This window comes from Selaginella moellendorffii, unplaced genomic scaffold (assembly GCF_000143415.4).
Source record: "Selaginella moellendorffii unplaced genomic scaffold, v1.0 SELMOscaffold_37, whole genome shotgun sequence".
NCBI classification, from domain to species: domain Eukaryota; kingdom Viridiplantae; phylum Streptophyta; class Lycopodiopsida; order Selaginellales; family Selaginellaceae; genus Selaginella; species Selaginella moellendorffii.
Window position 1 is genome coordinate 1042413 of NW_003314298.1, and position 24234 is coordinate 1066646.

At 46.6% G+C, this 24234-nt stretch overlaps 5 protein-coding genes across 11 annotated transcripts; 4 read left to right on the forward strand and 1 right to left on the reverse strand.

The window, feature by feature from the left end:
• Positions 1–1335: 1335 nt before the first annotated feature.
• Positions 1336–5977, forward strand: LOC9653720. 4 transcript variants are annotated; one of them, XM_024683422.1, is made up of 10 exons: positions 1336–1470; positions 2332–2661; positions 2955–3482; positions 3552–3620; positions 3691–3857; positions 3917–4115; positions 4175–4367; positions 4428–4918; positions 5108–5212; positions 5284–5977. In XM_024683422.1, the coding sequence occupies exons 2-10, from the start codon at positions 2530–2532 to the stop codon at positions 5815–5817; spliced, it is 2418 nt and encodes an 805-aa protein (XP_024539190.1). In that variant the 5' UTR covers positions 1336–1470; positions 2332–2529; the 3' UTR covers positions 5818–5977. The 4 variants fall into 4 exon arrangements, with proteins under 4 accessions (XP_024539190.1, XP_024539192.1, XP_024539189.1 ...); XM_024683424.1 differs by having other exon boundaries at positions 2335–2661; XM_024683421.1 differs by lacking the exon at positions 1336–1470 and adding an exon at positions 1678–2141.
• A 104-nt stretch (positions 5978–6081) lies between these two features.
• LOC9653527 (probable WRKY transcription factor 11) lies at positions 6082–7752 on the forward strand. 2 transcript variants are annotated; one of them, XM_002978358.2, is made up of 4 exons: positions 6082–6322; positions 6575–7199; positions 7301–7426; positions 7505–7752. In XM_002978358.2, exons 2-4 carry the CDS (start codon positions 6580–6582, stop codon positions 7632–7634), a joined length of 876 nt encoding a protein of 291 aa, XP_002978404.1. In that variant the 5' UTR covers positions 6082–6322; positions 6575–6579; the 3' UTR covers positions 7635–7752. The 2 variants fall into 2 exon arrangements, with proteins under 2 accessions (XP_002978404.1, XP_024539193.1); XM_024683425.1 differs by having other exon boundaries at positions 6082–6304.
• An 8555-nt stretch (positions 7753–16307) lies between these two features.
• On the forward strand, positions 16308–18665 carry LOC9653528 (DNA (cytosine-5)-methyltransferase DRM1A). Of its 2 annotated transcripts, none has more exons than XM_002978359.2 (7): positions 16308–16434; positions 16491–16596; positions 16642–16688; positions 16744–16819; positions 16918–16988; positions 17041–17125; positions 17174–18665. In XM_002978359.2, the coding sequence occupies exons 1-7, from the start codon at positions 16345–16347 to the stop codon at positions 18439–18441; spliced, it is 1743 nt and encodes a 580-aa protein (XP_002978405.2). In that variant the 5' UTR covers positions 16308–16344; the 3' UTR covers positions 18442–18665. The 2 variants fall into 2 exon arrangements, with proteins under 2 accessions (XP_002978405.2, XP_024539212.1); XM_024683444.1 differs by having other exon boundaries at positions 16330–16434; positions 16514–16596.
• Positions 18666–19040: 375 nt separating this feature from the next.
• LOC9653529 (uncharacterized alpha-1,2-galactosyltransferase C1289.13c) lies at positions 19041–21410 on the reverse strand. The gene is made up of 5 exons (XM_002978521.2): positions 20507–21410; positions 20367–20399; positions 20150–20240; positions 19746–20009; positions 19041–19686 (listed from the first exon to the last, which is right to left on the reverse strand). Exons 1-5 carry the CDS (start codon positions 21092–21094, stop codon positions 19550–19552), a joined length of 1113 nt encoding a protein of 370 aa, XP_002978567.1. The 5' UTR covers positions 21095–21410; the 3' UTR covers positions 19041–19549.
• A 581-nt stretch (positions 21411–21991) lies between these two features.
• On the forward strand, positions 21992–23451 carry LOC9653721 (2-methoxy-6-polyprenyl-1,4-benzoquinol methylase, mitochondrial). 2 transcript variants are annotated; one of them, XM_024683464.1, is made up of 7 exons: positions 21992–22102; positions 22209–22335; positions 22383–22444; positions 22512–22676; positions 22737–22953; positions 23007–23115; positions 23171–23451. In XM_024683464.1, the coding sequence occupies exons 1-7, from the start codon at positions 22009–22011 to the stop codon at positions 23270–23272; spliced, it is 876 nt and encodes a 291-aa protein (XP_024539232.1). In that variant the 5' UTR covers positions 21992–22008; the 3' UTR covers positions 23273–23451. The 2 variants fall into 2 exon arrangements, with proteins under 2 accessions (XP_024539232.1, XP_002978406.1); XM_002978360.2 differs by having other exon boundaries at positions 22512–22953.
• Positions 23452–24234: the final 783 nt, after the last annotated feature.

A 24234-nucleotide genomic window follows, 5' to 3' on the forward strand; every position in this document is an offset into this window, starting at 1 on the left:
CCAAGCATGCTCAAAAGGGGTTTAAAACGACGTCAAAATCTTTTTCCGGTAAAAAGATGACATGTATTTCCCACGTATTCTTGTGGCGTACATACACGTCAACATATGCGCAGTCGAGTTGGTGAAAGATCGGGATGGGACATCGTTCCCTCCCCACTAACTAACTTAAGACTCTTTAGCGAAAACAAAAGGTGGCGGAGTGTAAAGAAAGGTGGTAAACTCAGTGGACTATGAGAGGCTACTTGCTGGGTTCAGAAAAAAGAATTGCACCACCTTTTGCCCCTCCCCATGTGCATGCGTTCAGAGGATCAAAGCTAAGGATCCAAAGACCCGAAAGCGCTAGGGTTTGAGGATTTTACAGTGACATTCCAACCTACCAGCCACCACCGCCACCTTCCAAAAGAAAGAAACAACAAGTTGGCGGCGCAAAAGAAGAAAAAAGTTTGGCCGCCTTTAAAAACTGGGGGAATTTAACGTAAAGGGTGGAATGAAACAGAGCGTTAACGGGATATGTAGCTCGCTTTCTAGGGTTTGTTTGTTCTGGCAGCCATTTTCTTTTTTTTTCTGGCGCTTTATATTTTACTATTATGATCGTGAAATAAAGAAATATTTGTTGGAAGTTTGTGCGTGTTGAGAGAGGGTAAAAAATCATCAGATGTTCTTGTCGTTGATGTTGGGGTGTTGGGAAGCATGCATGTTAGATTTGCCCGTTTGAATCCAACGGAGGGTTTTGTGTTTTTATTTTATGTTTTCCAAGACTTTTCAATCTTTTTTCCTGTTGTGTCACGGTTTTTGATCAAAGGAAAGCAGAGCTTACGAGAGCATTCATTTCATAGTTTTTTTGCATTCCATTCGATGCATTCCAAAAACCCTGTCCCCCTTTCGAGGTAAAGAACAAACAAAGAGAAGCAACAAAAACAACGCGGTGGGTGTTGGTGGCCTCTCGACGTCGATGGCTTCTTCGACCTTCAAACTTGCAAGAAGAAAAAAATCAACAGTAAATTGCTTTTCCTTTTCTTTCCAGCTTTCTTTTCTAGCTTTTCCTATATGGTGGTGTTGGTCCTCCAAAGTCCTTCACCACATTCAAGGCAGAGTATCGAGAAGGAAAAAAAAAATGCAGCAGGAGGAGAAGATGGTGACGATGACGAACTTCTTCTTGGCGATGGTGACCAATACGAGCGAGTACTCTTGCCTTAACACCCGTTAAGCTGGATCCATCCGTGCGTTTAAAGCTGAGATTTGTGGGGCATGGAGTGCGAGTACTCGAAGATCTCCCTGGATTTGTAACCATTTCAGGCAAATCTCCTCGATAAAAATCACACTTTTCTTTGTGTTCCATCTCACCAAGTTGGCACAAACACCATTTCTTTTTTGTTAGGTCAAAGGCAAGAGGCAATGAGAAGCGCAGCGATGCTCGTCTTGTTGGGTGGAGCTGGCATGGATTCCCAAGCAACTTTCGGTGCTCCATAGGTAAAGCTCTCATCTTTTCCTCCATAGTTTTGCCCAGCAGCAGTGTGGAAATGCGGGCTTAGCTTAGTGCTCATCACAAAGCCCCTCTTTCTTTTTGAGCTTGTGTAAGCTCCTGTTAGCACTATAACTCCACGAACAAAGCAAGCAAGCCACTGTGTCTCCGTGTGTGTCTTTGTGTCTTTGTGTCTGTGGTTTGAAAGCGAGACTTGATCTTCCTCCAGCTTTTTTTTTTCTTTGAGTTGAGGGAACTTTGGTTTTCTCTTTTTGTGTATGTGTGTAGCGGCTAGGATTGACAAATTCCCTTCACCAAATCCCTGGCACCCTGCCGCTCTGCTGGTTTGTTGGGTGCCCTTTCGTTCTCACCAGTTTTTAGAGCGTCTATGAGAGAGAGAGGAGTTCTTCCTCGTCATGGAGGACGGCGAGCAAAGCTTGCGAGCTTAAAACTGTGTTACGAGGGGTGAGAGCCGTCATATCCATCGCCACCGGCCTCTTTTGCCCTCTTGCTGTCTTCTAAATCGCTCTCTCTTTCCTCTCTCTCTTTCTCTTTGCATATAAGCCCAGCTTCTTTCCATTCCAAACTTGCAACTCAAAAACTCAGGGAGAGAGAACAAGAGGACGGAGAAGTTTTTGTGTCTCGGTTTCTTCTCTTCGATTTCGTGAGAGGCACGGAGGTAACTTTTCTTCTTTAGCTTCTTGGTTTCGACAAGTCCCTGTTTCTAGCATGAGTAATGTCTGTGTCTCTGTTCTTCTCTGGATGATATGATCCAATTTGGAGTTTTTTTTCTTTCTTTCAAAGTCGAGCGTGTGTTCTTGTAAACATTCCGTGCAATCTTTCATACTCTTTTTCTTGGTTCCTTGCAGCAGGCAGGCACGCTGGTAGAATGTTCCTTAGTGAAAACTAAATTCATTCGCAACTGAACCGAGTTTGGGAGAATTCATGATGACAGCTTGCAAGCATTTGCTCTAGAGGAGGAGCTCTCAAAGTACTTCCCAAAGGCCATCATTTTGTGTTTTGGTTCCCTTTGGCTTTGGAGCAAGCCAGATCGCCGCTCGCTCGCAATGGCCGCTCTCAAATTGGAAAATGTGGGGAAGAAAGCTGCTTGGGTGTATCCGGAAGTCCAAGGTGCAAATCCTCCCGAGAGATGGGGACACTCAGCTTGCTTCTCTCAAGGAATGCTCTACGTTTTCGGGGTAAGTCACAGTTTTCTCTTCGTTTTTTTTTCTTTCGTTGCTGAATTCGAGTTCTCACTGCTCACTTCTCGCTCATCCAAAAAGAACTCGTTTTTTTATCCATCCAGCTCAAACTCACTAGACTTGTTCCGAATTCCACCACTAGAGGAGCTGTTTTACTTTGTCCTTGCGTTCTTTTTTTCTTCCTCCAGCCGAATCGAAATTCGAAATCTCAGTGCTTGCTTCATATTTCGCTCTAAAAACGCGATTTTTTTCCTCGTTTCTAAAATAATTTACGTGCTTTTCTTTGACAGGGATGCCGAGGAGGCCTACATTTCAGTGACGTGATGAGCCTCGACTTGACGACCATGTCCTGGAGCTCTTTCGCTTGCACTGGCCAGCAGCCCGGCACCCGAGACAGCCACTCGGCCGTCCTCCACGGCCGCAAGATGGTCATCTTTGGCGGCACCAATGGCTCCAACAAGATCAACGACGTCCATATCCTCGACCTCGACACGCACGTCTGGTCGTGTCCCACGGTCGAAGGCCAGGCGCCTCCTCCTCGGGAAAGCCACAGCGCCACGCTCGTCGATGGCAACAGGGTGGTCATCTTTGGCGGAACCGGCGAAGGCGATGGAAACTATCTCAACGACATCCACATCCTGGAGCTGGACAGGATGCGCTGGGTTTCTCCGGCGGTGAACGGTGAGCTCCCGGTTTGTAGAGACAGCCACACCGCGGTGGCTGTCAAGGACCAGCTTGTTGTCTACGGTGGTGACTGTGGCGATCGCTATCTCAGTGAAGTTGATGTCTTCAATCTCAAAACCTTCACGTGGTCAAAGGTAATGCGCTTGTTTTGCTCGTCGACAATGACAGAAAAATCGTTTTTTTTTTTTTGTTTTTTGGCTCAGATAGATACTGCTGGGTCTCTACAGCCGGCTGTTCGAGCAGGCCATGTAGCTGTTGCTGCAGAGAACAAGGTAGGATTCTTGTGATTTCCTTGCTTTGTTTTTGTTGCTCTTCCTTGTTCTTACGAGATGGAGGTGACAGGTTTATGTTTTCGGAGGTGTTGGAGATAGAGCTTACTACAACGATGTTTGGGTTTTGGATCTTAGCTCTTGGAAGTGGTCGCAGGCTGAAGTTGCCGGACTCCAGCCGCAAGGACGTTTCTCTCACGTCGCTGTTCTGAGAGACGATGATATTGCGATTTATGGAGGGTACGTGTTTCTGTCTAGCGTTCTTTGGTCTAACTAAAGAATTGGTTTTTTATATGTAGATGTGGTGAAGATGAGAGACCTCTAGACGAGGTTCTAGTCCTCCACCTTGGAATCGAGCAACTCAATCCTGATTTTCCCAAATGCAAGTTCATCCAGACTGTCTACGACATGGAGCGGCGAAAGCCTTCGGTGGAAGTTATCAACGACGATGGTCTCTGCGATAGCGAGACCAAAGTCTCCAAAAAGGATCTAAACCTCGTAAGAATGGCTCTTCTCTTTCTCATTACAAACGCTGAGAGATTGTTCGTTTTTCACAGAACAAGACAACTTCTTTGCCCCCGTGCAAAGAAGATTTTCTCAAGCTCTCCAGCCCGAAGGTCCAAGGAGGTGGCTTCCCATTTCCTCGGAACCTCAACGACATGGCTGATAAATCCGGAGGAGCTTCAAGTATGAGGGCCAGAGCAAGAAAGTTGCCGTTCCAGTACATGGAGCATCTCACCAGCCTTGAAAGTAAGTAAACTTCTTCTATGTTCACAACTTTGGTTTCTTACAAACATCGGTCTCCACCAGATGGTTTTCACGCGAAGAAGCGAAAAACAACAAATCTCATGGGAAGAATGGAGGGCGGTGTCGAGTCGGAGCAAGACGAAGCATCACCGACGATGTCACAGCATCCATCTCCAACGCTGTCGGACCAAGATAAAGCTTGTCCAGTCCCGGTGATGGCGAAGCCATCGACGAGGCCACCAGCGATCTTTCTCCAGCACCAGCAGCACCAGCAGCAGCAACAAGATCACCACAATCAAGCTCACAAGAATCACCACCACCAAGACCAGCAGCAACAACACACTGTAAGGTTTCCAACTTTGCAGCTCCAGCTCCATCTCCCCGGCCACCCCCAGACAATCTCTCTCCCGGTTCACGAGTCATCTCACTTGCAACAGTCGTCCCATCATCTCGCCGAGCATTTCACGCAAAAGTCCATGCAGCACCTTCAGCAGCAGCAGCAGCAATCCAGTGACAAAGTTTCGAGAACCGCGACCGTGGGAGTGCCTAACATCGTAAGTTACCACACCCATTTCATCAAAATCCAGTTTTTCTTCGTTTGCTTGCATCAAAATCCACTTTTCTTCGTTTGCTTGCATCAAACTCCAGTTTTTCTTCGTTTGCTTGCATCAAAGACAAGTTTTTCATTGGTTTTCGCAGAGTATCAACCAAGACCCGGTTTTTTTTTCGTGTTTTTCTCGCAGGTGGGATCCGAAGTACGAGGAATCGTTGACGGTGCATTCGATTCTGGTTATCTTATGACTGCTCAAATCAACGGACAAGTCTTTCGTGGCGTTTTGTTCTGTCCTGTAAGTTCTTCCAAACCATTGTTCTTCGTTCTTTCTTTGTTCTCGAGTTTTTTCATCACTGTGTCACGCAGGGTCCAAGCCATGCTGCCGTCCATCGACCACCGCTCTGCAATTCCCACCCAAAACCAAGCTCTTCCACAGTCGTGATGGCCGCTCCCCAGAGCGCAAGCTCCACCCCTCCAAGCCCGGTAAGCGCCACTCTCGTCGGCTACCCCGTCCATTTCTCCAACGCAGTCGCGGTGGACTCGCCCAATCGGCCCAATTTCCCGGAGCCGCCCAAGAGCTTCCACCATCCTCCTCCTCCCGACACATCGCTATCAGTCCGCCCCGTCCAGATCATGGGCGGCTTCCCAGCGATCGTGGGCAATCAATCCGGGCGATGGGTGTGGCAGCCAGGATTCCCCCCCCAGCAGCAGCCAGAGAATGGATCGAATTTGAGCATCATCTCAGTCCCAGTTGCAGTCCCAGTTCCAGCAGCCTCCCCCAATGTCCCGCCCTTCCCCAGCAATCTCGTAACAAAGAACCCCGCGGCCCGCGAGCCCGATTCGTCGCAGCCGGCCGTGACGCTCAGCCTGGGCCAGTCGACGCACGCGCACAAGATCTAGGCAGGTCCCCTGTTTCTAGGGCTCTTGCTCCCTGTTTTTAGGGTTCCTGGGCAAGGTCAAAATTAGGGCAACGGTGGGACCCATTGGACCAGGACTGGTGGAAAGTTCCACATGTCAGAAAAACAAAATGGTAGTCAATGGCGCGCTTTGACATTTCTTTCGTCTTTGTTGACTTGGGCTTGTTTTTCCACGCTTCTCTCTACCACGTGTCACGCCGGTATTCGCAAAGCCCCCATTTTAATGTGAGGTTTTACCCTGCGCGTGGGTTGTTGTTTGGCAGAAAATGCGGGCAGTGGAGTGAGGGTCAAGGCGCCGCGTTTACTTCGCTCTTCCTCTCCTAGGTCGGGATTGCCCCTCGCCTCGCCCCAAGATCTCTGCGCGAGAGAGGGATCGCGGGACTGGCGCGCGGATCCGCGGCTGGAGTTTGGGATTCTTGGCGATTCTTGGCGATTTCTCGGCGGTTCTTGGCGGTTCTTAGCGATCCCTGGTGGATAATCTCTCTCCGGTGAGTGATCCTTGTGATCTAGGCCGCGGTAGCTCGATATTTCGGTGTGTGCTGAGAGATCTGGAGTGTTCTCGCCTGGCGTGTGTGTTTTGGGGGATTCTTGGCGTGTTCTTGGTCTTCTCTCGTATGTTTCCTCGCATTCTTGGGGATTTCGAAGCGCCGGAAATTTCTATAGCTTTTGGATGCTTGTTGACATTCCTGGGTTGGAAGTCTTGGCGATTAAGTCCACTTATTAACTTAAATTCCTTGCAGAAACCATGGATGTGGATGTTTTACACTATGGAGGCGGCAGCCATAGCCATACCAGGGATCACTATGTCCAAGTAGCGGCAAAAGCTGGCCTGGAGAACGTCCATCGATTGATCGACATTCTCTCCAGAGACAAGCCTCCGGTGTTACAGGAAGACAGCAGCCTCGCAGCGTCCTCGGCAATGTTGCAGTTCAAAAAGGTGAATTCGCTCTTGAGTCGGACTGGGCACGCTCGTTTCAGGAAAGGGCCAACACAACCCAACGCAATGACCACCTCGGTTTTCCTGGTGAATCACTCCTCCAAGGACGAGCAGCCGGAGAGCATTCAGAAACTCGCCAAAGAAGAGCCAGCAGCTGGGACGGAGCTCGCTCTTGGATCGATGTGCTTCAGCTCCGATAATTCCATGAGCTCCAGCCCGCCACCTTCGTCGTCCAGATCGTTCATCTCGTCCCTGAGCCTCGAGGGGAGCGTCACAAACGGCGGGCTCTTCGAGAACAGCGTCACCAATGGGACCATTTTCAAGCCGGTTCCTCCCAAGAGCAGCCATCCCGTTGAAAAATGCTCGGCCGCGAGCATTCTCGACAAGTGTCGAAGCGTTGGCAAGTGCCATTGCTTCAAGCGCACCAGGTCAGTAGCATCTCTCAAAAAGTCCACCCTCCGTAGGAAAAAAAAATGTTTTTAGGTGGTGGCAGAGTTGACTAACGCACATCTCTTGCTCGTGCTTCCAGAAAGCTTAGAGTCAAGCGAGTGATCAGCGTGCCTGCCGTCAGCAACAAGATCGCTGACATTCCCCAGGACGAGTACTCTTGGAGAAAATATGGTCAGAAGCCGATCAAAGGCTCTCCACATCCAAGGTAAGCTCTTGGAGGACGAGATTCTCTCGTTTTCTCTTTTCCTTTAGTGAAGAACAAGTATAAACAAGCTTCTTGCAGGGGCTACTACAAATGCAGCAGCTTGAGAGGCTGTCCCGCGCGAAAGCACGTAGAGCGGTGCCTGGACGATCCGACAATGCTGCGTGTGACGTACGAGGGAGAGCACAGTCATGGCGTGCAACCACGGTAGACTTTAATTTCTTTTTTTTTCGTTCTTCTCGGAAGCGAGCTTCACTTGGTTGAGTTCTCTTCTGGGATGTACATAACATACAAATCAACTTATTGGCCACAGCATTTACAGCGAAAAACTTACAACACTATTCTAAATGAATTAGAGTCTGAGCGACGCTTCTATCAGCAGTGACTCGCGATTGGAATGCCACCACGCGGCAACTCCATCGCCATCTTCCAGATGATGGACGAGATCACATTCACGGGAATTCTCTCGTCGTGCACCGCTTGGATGACTTCGCTGCGATCTTGCAGCACTCATGGTGATGCTCACTACACCGAGATAGCGGCGGATCGAGCAGCGATGCTAGACTCAACTCTTAAGCGATGCCTCGTCAGGCATCACACCGCAGAGAAGCGTCTCGTGGTAAAGGCCTCGAAGCCGTCAGTTTGGACCATAGCATTCCATGAAACAATCTCCCCCTTTGGAAGAGATTCGAACATCTCACGTGCTTTTCCATGAATCCTTGACCTGGCCATCCAGCCATGGAGCTGCACCATACATTTGGTGCTATGGTGCAATTTATCCTTCATTGTTTTTTAAAATAATGAACAACAAGTTCCTACTTTTGGACTAAAAATCGCAATCTGAGTATATCTTTTAAGCTAAATCCCTAAGAGAAATTTAGATTGCAAGTATATATATATAGAAAAAATAGAAGCTTCATCGTGCATCCTCGTGGTCCACTTGAACAAGAAACTGGCGCGTCTTCCGAAAATACTGCATTTCGTTTCCCATATACTCCATCTTTATTATTCTTGTATTGCTGCCATGGAAACGTCTCTTTTGGAACACACGACCACAACCTGTAGCTTGATCTCGTCAACACAGTATCCACCATTTCTAAGACACTCGCTTTAAAGACTTTAAAACCGTGTTTTCCATCCAGTCTCTTGGGAAGTCTCAGCACCAGAGGTTCCGTTGTTGCAAACTTGCTTGAAAATAAAATCACCACCCTCCAACAACAGCCTATCATAAAGCTTCCACCCAAGAGCAGCTGAATGTTTCTTTCAGGAATTCCACCACAAGCACAGCTCCAGCAAGCATATACTGATTCCCAAGCAAAACCTCACTTGCAAACTGAAATTACAACCACAAAGATGGCCGTGATTGTAGTGCAAGGTATATTCGTGGATTTTTTATAGTAATACTTAACTTATCACCGTTTTTTTTAAGGCTCGAAATTAAGGTACAAATTATTTAAGCTATTTGTAAATGAGTTATGCTAGATCAATAGACATAGAGACATTGCAGTCCAAAGTTTACAATGGATGTCAGAAATCAATAATCAATGGCTCATGAGATCATCAAAACATGGACAACAATTTCAACAGCTTTCATGAAGCCAGGTCATCAGTATTATGCTACAACTTACTATAATCTGTTGGTCTTATGCTTCATGGTGGGTGTCATGAAACCTTATAAACAGTTAATGAATGAATGAATGAATGAATAATACTCTAAAATGTAAATACCTTAATACTCTAAATTTATGGGTGAGCAGCACATGCTCATTCATTAAATTGACAAGTTGAAGGTTTCATTTTCCTAGCTAGTAAACAATAGAGAGGCTCACTGCTGACTGATTAGGGGTGGGTCAATCACCATAGACCATATGGAATGACCCACCCCCAATTGGACAGTTGCAATGACCCACCCACAATTGTAGGGACTTTCAAAACAAAAGTATATATTTGCAATTTTGATTATATTTTAATCATTTTGTGAGGTTGAAGTGTACAGTTATAATGTTGTATATTAATATTAGTGTAGTAGGATTTCAAATAGGATTAGTTTCAAACCAGACCACTCACTGTTATATATAAATTATAATTTTTGGGTTAATTTATATGCACATTTCTGTATTCTATTTTCATATTTCATGCATTAACATTGGTGGAGGTGAAGAGCTTGAGGAGTGCTTGAATTTAGGATTTTAATTTAGATTTAGCTTTTGCATTGTCTAGATCTTCCTCTCCTTATATCTTTTTTAATTTCTTCTCTTTTTCCTTTTCTTTTTCATTTATCTTCATAGTAGAGCAACAACTTTTTCTTCTTTTGACTTTAGAGCAGTAATTGGTGCATTTACTCAATGTTATGTGGTTGCAATTAAATAATTAAATTGAAGTTGATAATAAAATTTATAATCTATAGTATAACTCCTCTTACTCTTGTTGCCAATCCTCATGTTTAGTAGGAGTTATTTTGTGGGAGTTTTGGGGATGATATGCATTATTAATTTGATCACTTTATATTGATTGTAATATATCATTCTTAGAATGATACTTGGTATTTATATGAATTTCCCACATGTCTCCAAGGGATTACAATGATACAATAGTTTAAGTGCAACCACTTGTAAAGATTAGAGCATTCTTTTGGAAGTCTTTAAATATACATTTGGATATGTTGATAATTATAATGATACCTTCTAACAATTTCATCATTTTCATCAAAAACCATCTAAATCCGTGATGCAATTTGGCATTTTTTTTTCAAAGCTTCCTACTTTGTATAGAGCTAAATATGTTAGAGTGGATCAAGTTGGGAGTATTGTGGCTAATGCTTTATCAAAATTATGTAGGACTTTTGCATACATTTGCTCTAACCACTTTTAACAATGCATTCAATCTTCTATTTCTATGTTCCTATCATCCTTGTCCATTTTCTTGGTTATAAGCCATTAATTTTTCCACTTTTTGTTGCACGTCTTTCAACTCCCTTTTCTATGAGAGATGTGTGAGACACAAATCCCTAAACCCCAAAATGAAGCTGAAAATGTGCCATATAACAATGGTTAAAGTAGAAGTCTAACAAGAGTATCAAATTAGTCAATAGTAAATATAGTCAGATTGAAGTGCAGTACCAATATGCAAAAGTCAACTTGTTTCCCTTTGCCATAGTAGTGCTTTCTCAACAGCTGGCCTGAGTACCAAGGTGTGCTTCTTTGTTACAGTTACTTGATATATACTTCCATTGACAATGAAATCCCACTCCACATTCCTAGTTGAGAAAGGCTTGAAGAGTGCATTCTTATGGTCTAACAGAATATGTTGTGGAAAGACAACCTGATGTCCACCTCCTCTATGTTCCAGATGAAACCTTGGAACAACCTTAAGGGCGTCCAAATTTCCCATCTTGTTGCAACTCCTTGTACTGTAGCTTGCCACCCATGGGAATGAGTATGTTGCAAAATAAATTCTCTAGCAGCTTTCCCTGGATATCCCGGATACCATCTGGTTGCTCCACCGACAAAAAATGCTTCAATCCTGGTATTAGGAGATTTGACAACAGTTGCTCTTCGACATAGGCACTGGCGGGAACCAAACGGAAAGACGTGAACGTGTTCTCATCAACAACCATATGAAATGCCTTGTGAGTTGGATCTGGCAGTGCCTGAAGATTTCTAATCTTGTCAAAATCTCTGACCAGTACCATGGCATGGCTTATCTTTGCCTAGGCCTCCGGCCCCACCTTCGGCAGCACGTACCAAGGCGTACCACCCCACTTCAGGAAGTGTTTCCCCACTTCCTCTTGTCCGAAGTTCTGCTCGTTGAGGGCCAGAAGCTCATCTTCTGTCCAGATGGGATCGAACAGCATGTGCACGTTGCCAGCATTTGCAAACTCGTTGTAATTGCCCTCATTCAGTGAGCATGTGAGCAAAAACCTGCAGTACAAACTCCAATCACAGCTCGGTATGAACATATCGGCCAGATACCACCAGGGTGCCCCTTCACCACCGTCACTTAATGTATTCAGGACCTCCCTGTGCTCTTCCACTTTAAGTTGGTCGTTCTTCCAAGTGACAAATACGTAGTCATCCATGAGCTTTATGATGATGTTGTGCCTCTTGGCTAGTAGTTTCCACAGTGACAGCCACAAAAACCCCGTCTATGCTTTATTTCGTTAAAGTGGAATTTTTCATTATCCCACTTATGGTGTGTGGCCACATGCCATTTTTATAACAACAATAAAAAATTGAAGTTTTAGCTTTATAATTTATAAATTAAAAACTTTTCATATGATTTTGTGTTATAATATTGTGAAATATAAAAAATAAATTAAAAAACTGATAGAAATATTAATAAATATTAATTAAGCATTAGGAAATAGCATGTGGACACATGCTAATTAATGTCCCACTTTATTGAATAAGTTCCACTTTAACGAAATAAAGCATGTCTTCCCTATCCCTGGATTCCCCAGCAAGACTACTCCTGCCTTACGAGCATTTATGTTCTTCGCCTCAACCTCATTGTGCACCCACACGAGATTAAAGATGGGATCGTAGCAGCTGCGGACTAGAAGTTTCCGGTTCAGTTTCCCCACAGACCACCAGCCTTCACTAAGAGCGTCAGGCAGATCCAAAAACTTGGCCTGTGCAAGGGAACCTTGACTTGACTGCAAACTTCGACCTTAAGCTGGGTGCTTATAACTCTTACCAGATCCCGTTTAAAATGGTGCGGCTGTACATTTCTCCAAATTAATCTAGGGTTACAGGGGATTTTCTAATGATGCCCGGAGGGATCTGTGAACGGGCATTTGCAGTTGGGATCAGAATTCCTTGGGTAAGCTTGGTTGGGCAAAGCACTACAAAATCCCATACTACACAATATTATAAAATAACCTTACTGGATAAATTGATTTTTAGCCAGCTGCAATCTTTCATGAAAAATATATAAAGATTGATAATACGATGGAAGAACCAGATACATCTTTTCTTCCTTAACAATAATAATGTTAATATATGTGTTTAAATATGTTGGCTTTGGTCTCTATTGAAGACCAAGCAAACGATTTTAGCTGCGTTTTAATTATAGAATCGGATTTAGTTACCCTCCATCCAATGACCGCCCACAAAGTTAGGCAACCATCACAACAAAAAAAAAAATCACTTTCACGATTGCTATGGAGGGCAAGGCGCAAGTGTGGCTATGGATAGAGGTCACCCCTAGCAAGAGCATGACTCTCACCTAAGCTCACTTTCCACCGCCTAAGCCCTAAGACATTAAAAAATGTGGCGATGGTGCCGACGCGCTCCGCGAAGAGAAAGCTTCTAATCCGCAGCTGCTAGGATCCCATCTTTAATCTCGTTTGGGAGCACAATGAGGTGGAAGCGGAGAGCTTGGACGTTCCTAATGCAGGAGTAGTCTTGCTGGGGAATCCAGGGATAGGGAAGACGGGTGGCTGTCACTGTGGAAACTGCTGGCCAAGAGGTGCAACATCATCATAAAGCTCCCTACTATGGTATTTGTCACTTGGAAGGACGACCAGCTTAAAGTGGAAGGGCACAGTGAGGTCCCGAATACATTAAATGATGTGGTATGGTGGTACCTGGCTGATACGTTCATACCGAAAAGGGACTGGAGTTTGTACTGCAGGTTTTTGGTCACGTGCTCACCGAAGAAGGCCAATTACTACGAGTTTGCTAAGACCGGCAACGTGCGCATGCTGTTCGATCCCGTCTGGACAGAAGATGAGCTTCAACGAGCACAACTTCGGACGTGATCCAGAGGAAGTGCGGAAACGCTTCCTCAAATGGGGTGGTATGCCTCGGTACGCGCTGGAGAAGGTGTGGCCGGAAGCGCAGGCAGAGATAAGCGGAAATTGACAAGATTATAAAGCTCCAGGCACTGCCAGACGATCCAGCTCGCAGGGCGTTTCATACAGTTGTTGACGAGACGTTCACATTTTCCCGTTTGGCTCCTGCCAGTGCATACGTTGAAGAGCAACTGCTGTCAAATCTCCCATTACCCGGATTGAAGCGTTTCTTGTCAGTGGAGCAACCAGATGGTATCCGGAATATCCAGGCAAAGCTCCTAGAGTGCTTTGTTTGCAACGTACTCATTCCCAGGGGTGGCACAGTACAGGGAGCTGCAACAAGATGGGGAATTTGAACCTGTTTTGGCAGGGAGCTTCCCTAAGGTTGTTCCAAGGTATCATCTGGAACGTAGAGGAGGTGGACACGAGGCTGTCTTTCTGATGCAGATTCTATTAGACCATAAGAATGTGCTCTTCAAGCCTTCTTCAGCCAGGAATGCGGAGTGGGATTTCATCGTCAATGGAAGTATATATCAGGTAATTGTAACAAAGAAGCACGCCTTGGTACTCAGGCCAGCTGTTGAGAAAGCACTGGACTTCCTCCATGTTTACTATGGCAAAGGGAAACAAGTGGACTTCTGCATACTGGTACCGCACTTCAATTGGACATTGACTGGTTCGATACCATCAAGCTGGAAAAGAGACAGAACAAACCTTAATAATAAGAACGAAGGGCCCAGACCCAAGCAGCCATCCGATCCCGGGCCTGGGGCAACCTTGGAAGCCATGGTTCTCTGGGAGGGGAGTCCACCCCAGGCCCGGGCCAAGGTTGGTGGCCATGGTTAGCTGAAATATGGGCTCAATGTTGTGGCGGCTAATGGGCAGGATGCACGTGTGGTTGGGAAGAGAAGAGGGCATGGTGACAGGTGTTACACCATGCACTCCTAAGGCTCCATAGCTGCTCTGCTTGCTCGTGGTGCACAGCATTTGCTAGGCAAGTACTCGTGGTTGATGAAATGATGTACAGAATCAAGAAGCTGAACGTCAAGGTGAAGTTAGTGTTGCTAGACATTGGTGGCATTTGCCCGGCTTGCATAGGGACAGGTGTCACTGTTAAAGGAGACCACCAGGATGATATCATGTCTTTTATGTGCATGTCTAGGACTTAATACTCAAAGGCTATGTAGGACATCCATCCGGGCATGCACGATGATAATGGATGAGACATATGCGATTCAATGAGATGGTTTTCAGACTGTGGTATTGTGCCCGGGATTGAGCAATTGCATGATTAGGAAAGAACTTATCGAGACCATGCCCTATGAGCAGGAAGCAAGAATTTGGATGACTTTTTTCTCTTCCTGCAGGAAGCATATAAATGCTGAACACGGAAAATACGCTGCAGAGCAGATATTTACCATTGACCTAAATAATGGCACCCCGTACATTATCCTTCTAGAGATATATGGGAAAAGTGGAAGGATAGATGAAATTGCTAGGCTGAGAAAGATGGTGAAAGAGAAGGGCTTGAAGAAGCTTGGAGCTGTCCAAGTTGGTGGAAAGATGCACCCATTTCGTGTGGGGGATTGGTCTCATCCTAATATAAAAGAAATACAAGGTGAGCTCACGAGGTTGGTTGTGAAAGAACTTTTGGCACGCCAATTGCAACAAAGAGAAGGTTGCAATTGCCTATCATTGCTTCAAGAATCTCACAAACCGAATGTTCTTGTCAGTAATAACATATGGATGTGCAGAGTGATTGCCATGCCTCAGCAAAAGTGATTTCTGAAAAGAAAGAGGATCTTGGTCAAGATGGTCAGCAACTTCACTGTTTCAAAGGAGGTTGTTCAGCAACTTCACTGTTCTTGTGATGCATGGTAATTTTTGCTGTTTTATGTTCCACAATATATTTTAAATTTTATAAAGTTCAGTTTTGACAATCAAATGCTAAATTTGCCCAGTGGGTGGCTGTCGTAAACAGCAGATTGTAGCCAGGTCTCGAGAATTTTTACTCTCTGCGACCTATAATATTGAGAATAAGTGACAAAACACGTCACGGACTCCATTCTCGGTTGTTGCAGCATCCGACTCCTTACTCTCACCTCAATTCACTGGCCAGGTGCTCAATGGCGAGCACTTGCATTTGTTCAGAACTGGTGATGATCCTTGACATGGACCTCGACACTGGGCCTGGACTTACGTGAAATTCTCAAGACAACTTGGAATTCTGAACATGGAAAGCACTCCAGTGGTGCTTCATGTGCACCACTGAAAACGTCTTCTACAACATCCACATTTGCCACTGTCAACTTGCGGTTTTAAAGTATACAACCGCCAAGGAACAGGAGGATCCTTGGAACTTGCTGCATAGGCCGTCATCGCCTCCTCGTTGAACTTGGCTGGCAGGTTAAACCCCACTTTTGCCCGACGTGTCTCGAGAAAGTCAAAGATGTCGACCATGTTATCAACATGTGCCCCACATACAATCACACGCCAGTGCAATGGGGGTCAAATTTGCATGTCTGTGCTCTGTGCCAGGGCAACCATCATCCAGTTTGCACACCATAACCCCACTGCTCTAATGTGGGAGGGGGTGCGGCAAAACCATGTAAACATGAATGAATGAATAATTGGGTAGAATCACTATTTATCTGCTAGAGCTTGATGGGGGTCGGATAAATTTTGGTTGCAAAACCACATATGCAAAGATCTACTAATTTATGTAAACCTAGTTGACAATATAAACTTTGAGAAGCTGAGCAAATTAAATATATAATATATATCTCTTTTCTCTTTTCTTGTGTGGCACCTAGCTCTCCACTTCTTTTCAACCTGTCGGAAAGAAGTGTAAAATTAGGTGTCACATAGGAGAGAGAGAAAAGAGATATGTATTAAATTTTAAAGATACGGCGAAATAATACAATTTATTATTACAATTAATTAAGAGGGACTGAAGTGCAGGAAAAAATTAAAACGTGGTGTAAATTTGTAATTTTAATCATGTAATATTTTTTTGTAATGCAAGCCTAAATCAAAATTATTAACATTTGCACACTCGTTTGCGGTTCGAATCTCCCGCGACACCTCTTACTGGGAGCCGAGAGGTTTTGTTTTCGTCGCTCCAGCCATGCTTGTCGAGTATGGCTCCTCCTCCGAATCCGAGGACGAGTACGATGACTCGCTATCCTTCTCTTTCGATGTTGAGGACGGTTACAAGGTATTGGATTCTCCCTTGTATTCTTGCCCTCTTTTCAATCTCTTTTTCACGATCAGATGGCTGACGACACCGCGAGCAGCGCGATCCCTCGATCCAGCAGAAACGAGCTGCGGGCGATGGGGTTCTCATCATCGCTCATCGATCGCGCCATGGAGATTTCGGGTAATCCTCAGCTTTTTTTCTTCCTGGAGCTTGACTCTTCTCTAGATTGCGGCAGTGTGGAGGATCTCGCGTCAAAGATCCTCGCAATGCAGGTAGGCTCCAGAGTGTTTTTTCCTTCCTTTTCGATGGACAAGGTGATCATCGCAGGAGCACACCTCTCTCGAAGATATTTTCAGGGGCAAACTTTCGGAAGAGATGATCGCGAACGCTCGCAAGGAATGTGGTAAGCGAGCTTTTCTCTTACGTTGTTCTTTCTTTTCTTGTGCTTTGCAAGCGAAGCTTATGACTTACAGTCTTTTCCTCTATCTGTCTTTTTCATAGGTGCCAATGCCCAAGACTCAGCCATAGCTGATTACATTTTTTCGCAGCATCCAGATCTGCTTCGAGCAGAGGTAAGTTCGCGACAACGTTTTAGTCGTTCTTCATTTTTGTTTTTTTGCGTAGGAGGCATCGGACAAACATCTACATGGTAGACTCAAATCCATGGGCTTTTCAGACGAGCAGATAGCTAATGCGCTCGGATTGTTCGGTAACCGATGATTATGCTTGCTACTTTTGCATTCATTGATTTCTGTAGGAAACGATGCGAAGCTCGAGGACGTCGTCGAGCATATCTTCGCCAAGGAAGCCGCACCACGGCTTGAAGAAAAACCAGACCTTGCAAGGATCTACCGAGAGTGGGACGAAGAATCAAGGCCAGGAAGCAGCAGCCGGAGAGTTGACACCACGGACGGGAAAAGGAAACGAGAAGACGATACCTTCTTCGCCAACTTCGACGACTTGGAGGACAACTTCGATGGCTTCCTGCCGGAGCAGCGAAACCAAGGCGATGGGATGGGCTTTGGCATACCGGGGCAGCCACCAAGATCAAGAACGCTGCCATCTTCTAGTCTCCCTCCACCGTTCTTCTACTTCGAGAACGTAGCGATCATGCCTCGCGGGAGCTGGGAGGACATCACCAGGTTTCTCGACGGCATCGAGCCAGAGCTCGTCAACTCCAAATGGTTTTGCGCTGCGTCCAGGCCGCGAGGCTACGTCCACAACCTCCCCGTCAAAGGAAGAAGAGCGCTGCCTCCGGGACCGATGACGATCCAGGAGCTCGTCCCAGGGATGGAGAACGTCCGGCCGCCGTGGGACAAGCGCGTCAAGCTCAACTGCATCACCACCTCGAGCGACCGAGCTGCTCGCGTTCAGGCCAGCGCCGAGGCGTTCTACAACGACGACGACGTCGATCCTCAAGTCTTCCTCGACATGAAGAGAGCCAACCTCGTCTGGCGCGGCCGGGGGATCCTGGCGCCGCTCGAAGTCCAGGAGCTGGAAGTAGTGCAAGGCTTCGACGTCGGGCACACGAGCTCCGGCCAGTCACCGGCCGAGCGGATCAAAGCTCTCGGGAACGCCATGCAAGTCCACACGGTGGCATGGCATCTCTCGGTGCTGGCGGCGCTCTTCCCAACCGGTATCCGCGTCCTCTCGCTCTTCTCGGGGATCGGCGGCATCGAGGTGGCGTTGGAGAAGCTCGGTATTCCAATCAAGTTCCTCGTAAGCGTCGAAACCAACGCGGACTGCCACCGAGTTCTTCGCAGCTGGTGGCATAGAACCAGGCAGCGAGGAACACATATCGTCTTGGGCGACGTGACGGAGCTGTCTCGAGAGAGGATCGAGGAGCTCGCTGCTCGAGCCGGGGGTGGCTTCGATCTGGTGGCCGGTGGAAGCCCGTGCAACAACTTCTCGGGTAACAACAGGACTTCTCGGACTGGGATCACTGGCGATAAGTCGCGGCTCTTCTTCGACTACGTGAGGATTCTCACCACGGTGAGAAGCATCATGGCCAAGTCGGCGTCGTGATCGAATCCACCAGGCAAGTTCTTTTTTGGTCGTGGTCTTTGCTACAAGATTTTCCTTTTTTCAGCATGGCTGCAAAATCGTTTTTTGATCTAACTTTGACAGATTTTCCGGCTTTGTGGCAATACTTTGATAACAAGATCTTTTCTTTGGTTTGATCTTCGAGATTCGGATTGATCTGATCACAGAGACGCATAGAAAAGTCGTGTTTTCGTCCAGGCCGACTCTTTGACGAAATTTTCTTTTTTTTTCATCATGTGATCTTTGCAAAATCGTTTTATGATCATAGCGAATTTGACGCAATTTTCGCACTGAATCTTTTCTTTGGTTTGATCTTCAAGAATTTGATTGATGTGATCATAGAGACGCATGGACAAGTCGTGGGTTTTGCGAATCCAAGCGGTTCTTGACGAGATTTTCTTTTTCTCACCACGGCAAAGTCGCGATCCCTTCAGAAAAATCGTTTTTTGATCACTAGTAAACTAACATTAATTTTCGAGCTTGGTGACAAACTTTGATCACTAAATCAAAGAATTTTCTTGAGTGGAACCATGTGAAGCACAGCTACGAACTTCTTGTACTTTGCTCTGTCAATCAATCAATCATGCGAATCGATCCAAGCGCTTTTTATCATTGTTTTCTTCAGTGTGCTCCAATTCATCTATAACTTTACAAAAGAAAGAGAGGAAAAGAGAGTAATAAAACAAACGAGCAGCCACTGCACGCTTCTTCTTCTCCTACAACATGAATGAATCAAAAATGGAACCTGGGTGGATCAAACTGTCGCGTATCTTCGTCTTCACCATCTTCTCGCTGAGAGAAATCTCTCCACCAAGCTCAGTAGCTGCTCAGCGTAATCGCTCGTCATTGTTCGTAGTCGTCATCATCGTACAAATCCCTGGCCCTGTCGTCCCCGGCAGCTCTGCGAGCGAAGAAATCCACCATAGAATAGTGTGAGCTATGCCGCAAAACGAAATGGCCCGACCGAAAAGAAAGAAAGGAGAAGAAAAGAAAAAAAGAATAGTATGTGCCTCGAATCCAAAATGCTTTCCCGTGCTCTGTACTGTGTGTGGGTGTGTGTAGTTTTGGCCATGCGCTGCCTGTTCGAAGTTTAAGGAGGACCTGCTCGACGATTTCCTGTGCTCCAAATTCTCTCTTCGTCCAGTTCTTTGAGAATCTTCTTCATCCAAGTCTTCTTGTCGCTTAAACCTGCTAGATGGACCATGAAGTCCCCCTTGGCATAAACTCCTGGACGAAGAAAGTGTCATGAGAATCTCGCAATGAAAGAAAAGAGAGAAAGCTCTTACCATGCCAGACCGACTTTGTCCACGAGATCAAGCGATGGCCGTTCTTCCAGGAAGGTCTCCACAAGTTGGAGTTGAAGAGGCACTGCATAGGCGCTACGCGTACGTGAGTCCTTTTCTCTGCTGCATCCATGCTCCGGATTAAATGCTTCAGGGCGTCGTTGTCGCCGCTTTTACTGTGGCCGAAGGGCTTAATAAACGACGTCTGGTTCCACCACAGTTCCAGAAACTGTTGACTCCACTCCGAGTTGCGGAAGAAAAACATGCCTGCACGGGAAGAAACAGTGAGCTTCAGGACACGGTCTTCGAGAAAAGAGGCAGCGTAAGAACAGTGCAGAAGGTAAAACAATAAAAGGAAAGTGGTGTGATGCTACTATCGCGACGAGACATAAAGGAAACAATTTTACCTGCATTGACGCCAGTAACGTCTTCCGTAACGATGAAATCTGGCATGTCTTGAAACTCCACGTCGCCAACGACCGAATTCACAATATCCTCCTGGTAAGTTACGCAGAAAGGTCAGTTAAGTTTCTTAGCAAGCCAGAAAAAAAAAAAAAGCTAGCGCGTTGTGCTTGCTTGATCACACTAAAACAAAGACTTGAGTTGCGAGATCATGATGCTTACCAGAGAAATCGTCGGATTAGTCACTAGAGAATCCTGGAAGAAATCCATCACCAGCACGGCAGCGAGCACGAAGAAAAAAAAGAAAACATTAATATCAGTAAGACACGAGTCGCGAGAGATAAAGCAAGAATCATTCTCACCGCGTCATTCCAGAAGACCCACTCATAGCTCGCCAAGTGCTTGCGTACTGCGAGGATCTTGCTCCAGCTGGGAGGCCGGCTCCTGTCCAGGCAATCGCTCGCATCGATGAAGTCATAACCGTGAAGATCCACATACGCCCTCTTGTTTGGCGTCACCAGCTCCATGAGCCCCTCGAACGATCTGTGCGGGACGCTGGAGGAGCCATCGGAGCACGTCACCATGGCGAACCTATACGTGCGTGAAGAAGGAGGAATCATCGAGGACGAGGAAGCGGCGACGCACTGGCGCCCCAGATCGTTGGCCCTGAGCAGCAGCACGCCCGATCCATAGATGAAGGCCGAGGAGAGGAGGAAGGCCACGGCGGCGAAGAGCAGCAGCAGGCGCGCAAAATTGAGCGACGAGACGAACCAGCTATGCCGGAAATCCGCGTCTTGGAGGAGGAGCCTCTTGGTGTCGGCGTCGGTGTAGCGCGTGCTGGCGCAGTCCTTGAGGACCTTCTTCTGGAAGAAGATCGTGGATTCCCCCGGGGAGTCGGATTCATTCCCTGTGACATTCCTCCGCTGGGGGCAAATCCCACTCACGCCCATTCCAGGAAGAGCCCAAAAAGGCCCAAAATATTTCCACCAGGAAGGGGGGGAGAAATCACTGCCGCGCTGCTGCCCGGCCGCGCAATCGATGCCGCCGCCGCTCCTCCTGTGCAATCTTTGCCCCGCTAGGAACCATAAATCGCGAAATCGAGCAGGAAATCCCGATGAACAATGCCCCCCGGGAGCTGCGAATGCTAGATCCAATGTGGAAGCGATGGAGCTGCTTATAGGCGGATAGACGCCAAAAATCACACCTTGGAGACTCCGAGCTATGGCGGAAGCGTCGATCCTGTCGCTGGGATCCCGGAAAACCCTATAGCCCTAAAGGGGAAATAAGAGAAGGCAAGGAAAATAAAGATGGAAGAAATATTCGTCTGGGCGTGGCCGAATATGCTCCAATACCACGTTGGCACGCTGACGCGGCATAGCGCCCAACGGTAGGATCCAATTAGGGCGTGACTAGGTCAAGAAAGAACAGGCTCACGACATGGATTTACACGCAGTCTCGTCTATGTTGTAGGCGAAGACCAAGCAAAAGCTTTGGGAATTTTCAAAGCTTTTAAAAGTTTTACGCAACCATTTCCACGAGGCTAGGAAGAAGAGAAGATTCAACGCGTGTCTGACAGACACGTGGCCGGTAAATAGTCCGCGCCGTATACGTCAGCGTGTCCACTACGCCGGGCTAACAAAACAAGGAGAAATCTGTATTGTTTGGGGATTGTTTTGTTTATTAGCGCGCTCATGCATGGTTTCTTTGGATTGCCCGCCAATGAATGTGAGTTGGAGGAAGATGCCAAAGGCATGCTAGGCTGGGACAGCCAAGAGCATATTCCTGGCATTGTCCACCTGGCGTTTTAGGGCAATTCCGTGGTCTAGGGTTTAAGCCCGGGATTTTAGTGTTCTTGGACAGGGGCATGAGGGGGGCGCTCCTGCGAGCTGCCGCCGGGAAGGCGTTGCGCGGTCGCTGGATCCACAGCGAGAGATCCAGCTCTGGCGTCGCGAATTTCGGTGAGCGCCGTGTTTTTCAGGTGGATTTTTCTGTCGCGCTTTTGCTTCTTGTTCTTGCGTTGGTTTCGTTGCTGTTGTAACGAGGAATGGAAATGGTGGTGTGTAGGATTTAGGGAAGTTCCAGAGGATGAGAAGGCGGGGATGGTTGGGGCGGTTTTCAGCAGCGTAGCTTCCAATTATGATCTCATGAATGATATCATGAGTGGAGGGCTTCATCGGCTCTGGAAGGACAGGTTTGCTCGAAGATTTTCCTGTCTATCCTTCACGTTTTCTCGTGTAGATTAGTCTCGGAGCTTCAACCATTTCCGGGCATGCAACACCTCGATGTTGCTGGTGGAACAGGTAAACGCAGTTTGGTTTTGTTTTCTTTTTGTCTTGCGCGACTGATTTTCTGTGCCTGGATTTGTAGGAGACATTGCGTTTCGCGTCTTAGACACGATTTATTCCAAGGAACAACGCAGTCCACAGAAAAAGGAAGTAAACGAGAAAGAAGTGGTCGACGAAACGCGAGTCTACGTGTGTGATATCAATGCATCGATGCTCGATGTGGGAAGGCAGCGAGCCAAAACAAGGGGTGAGCCAGGAATTTCCGTTTGTGGACAAATCCGATTTAAGTTCTTGATGGTGAAAGCAGGCCTTGGAGAGCTGCCATCGCTTGTATGGGTCGAAGGCGATGCGGAGGCTCTCACTTTCGCTGACGACTCCATGGATGGCTACACCATCGCATTCGGTATTAGAAACGTGACTCACATTGACAAGGCTCTCAGGGAAGCTCATAGGGTGCTAAAACGCGGTGGAAGATTTCTCTGCCTGGAGCTCAGCCATGTCGAGACGCCAATCTTCAAACAAATGTAAGACTGCAAGAGCTTCGCTTTCCTGTTTCTTACCTCTCGATCTTTCGCAGCTACGACTTCTACTCGTTCTCAGTAATACCGGCAATCGGGCAAATGGTTGCGAAGGACCGGAACTCGTATCAATACCTGGTTGAGAGCATTAGAAGGTTCCCAAAACAGGTAAAATGGAAGACTTTTTCTTTTTCTTCTTTCATCTTATAGCAAGGCCTTGCAGGATGACTTTGCGAGAATGATCATCAACGCGGGCTTCTCCAACGTGCAATACGAGAACTTAGTGCAGGGAGTTGTGGCAATACACTCTGGATTCAAGCTTTGATATTTTCTAGACAAAGTTTTGGAATAGTCGGTTAGATTTCATTTACGTTAGAGACGACTGTTAAGGGACAAAATTTCGTGGGTCTCGAGAAATTCTCTGACTGGTCTCCAATTCTTGGAGAGCTGCTGGAGTGATGGCTGCTCTACCTTGTTTTACATACAACAATTGTTGTTGAAGAAGACACAATGTAGAGGAGCATGAAATATTTGAACTAGTGATATAGTTGAGTAAGTTAGCATCTATTGACAAGTTATGCCGCTCCACAATAGCATCGCTCATGGTTAACTGCCAGACAAAGTCATAGTCAATAAAAGTCAAGGTGTTGAATTCAACTGAGCTACAAGCCTTGTAGCAAGTGGCTCCATAATCGGGGATAACCATCACTTTGTCAAATGGAGAATGAGCCCCAACAGGCGCTGTGGTGAGTGCTCCATCTTTTCGAGTCAGTGTTGGATCTGTTTGTTTGTCGCGCTTAAAAGGGGTGAGTATGCAGATCATCCGGGACGTGCTCTTGAGAGATTCCGAGGCTGGCCAGGTTGTGGGAGTGAGAACACACTTGAGGGCGCTAAACCAAAGTAAGTCTTCTTCATAAGGATGCGAGTCATGACGTTGTTCAACATCATGGATCACATCCTTATGAAGAAGACTGACATTGGATCCAAGGCCTTGGTTTTCATTGCAGTGGTTGATGAGTTCCTCGAGGTGAGAGCGCATTCTTGATCACTGACTACTTGAGCTAGCTCGATTTGGTTGCCCACGGGAAAGGATGCACAGTTTTTTGCAAAAATTTCCTAATTTCGTGGAGATCACAAGGTCTCACATTGAGTTTTGCTCCTGGTATGTACGGGAACTTCGAGACTTCGTATTTTTCTATGAACTTGTGATTCTTTTGTGATCCTAAGGATCTACCTGTTGCTGGATCTGAACATCACCACAGTGATCGAGTGGGCTTTGGCTGAACT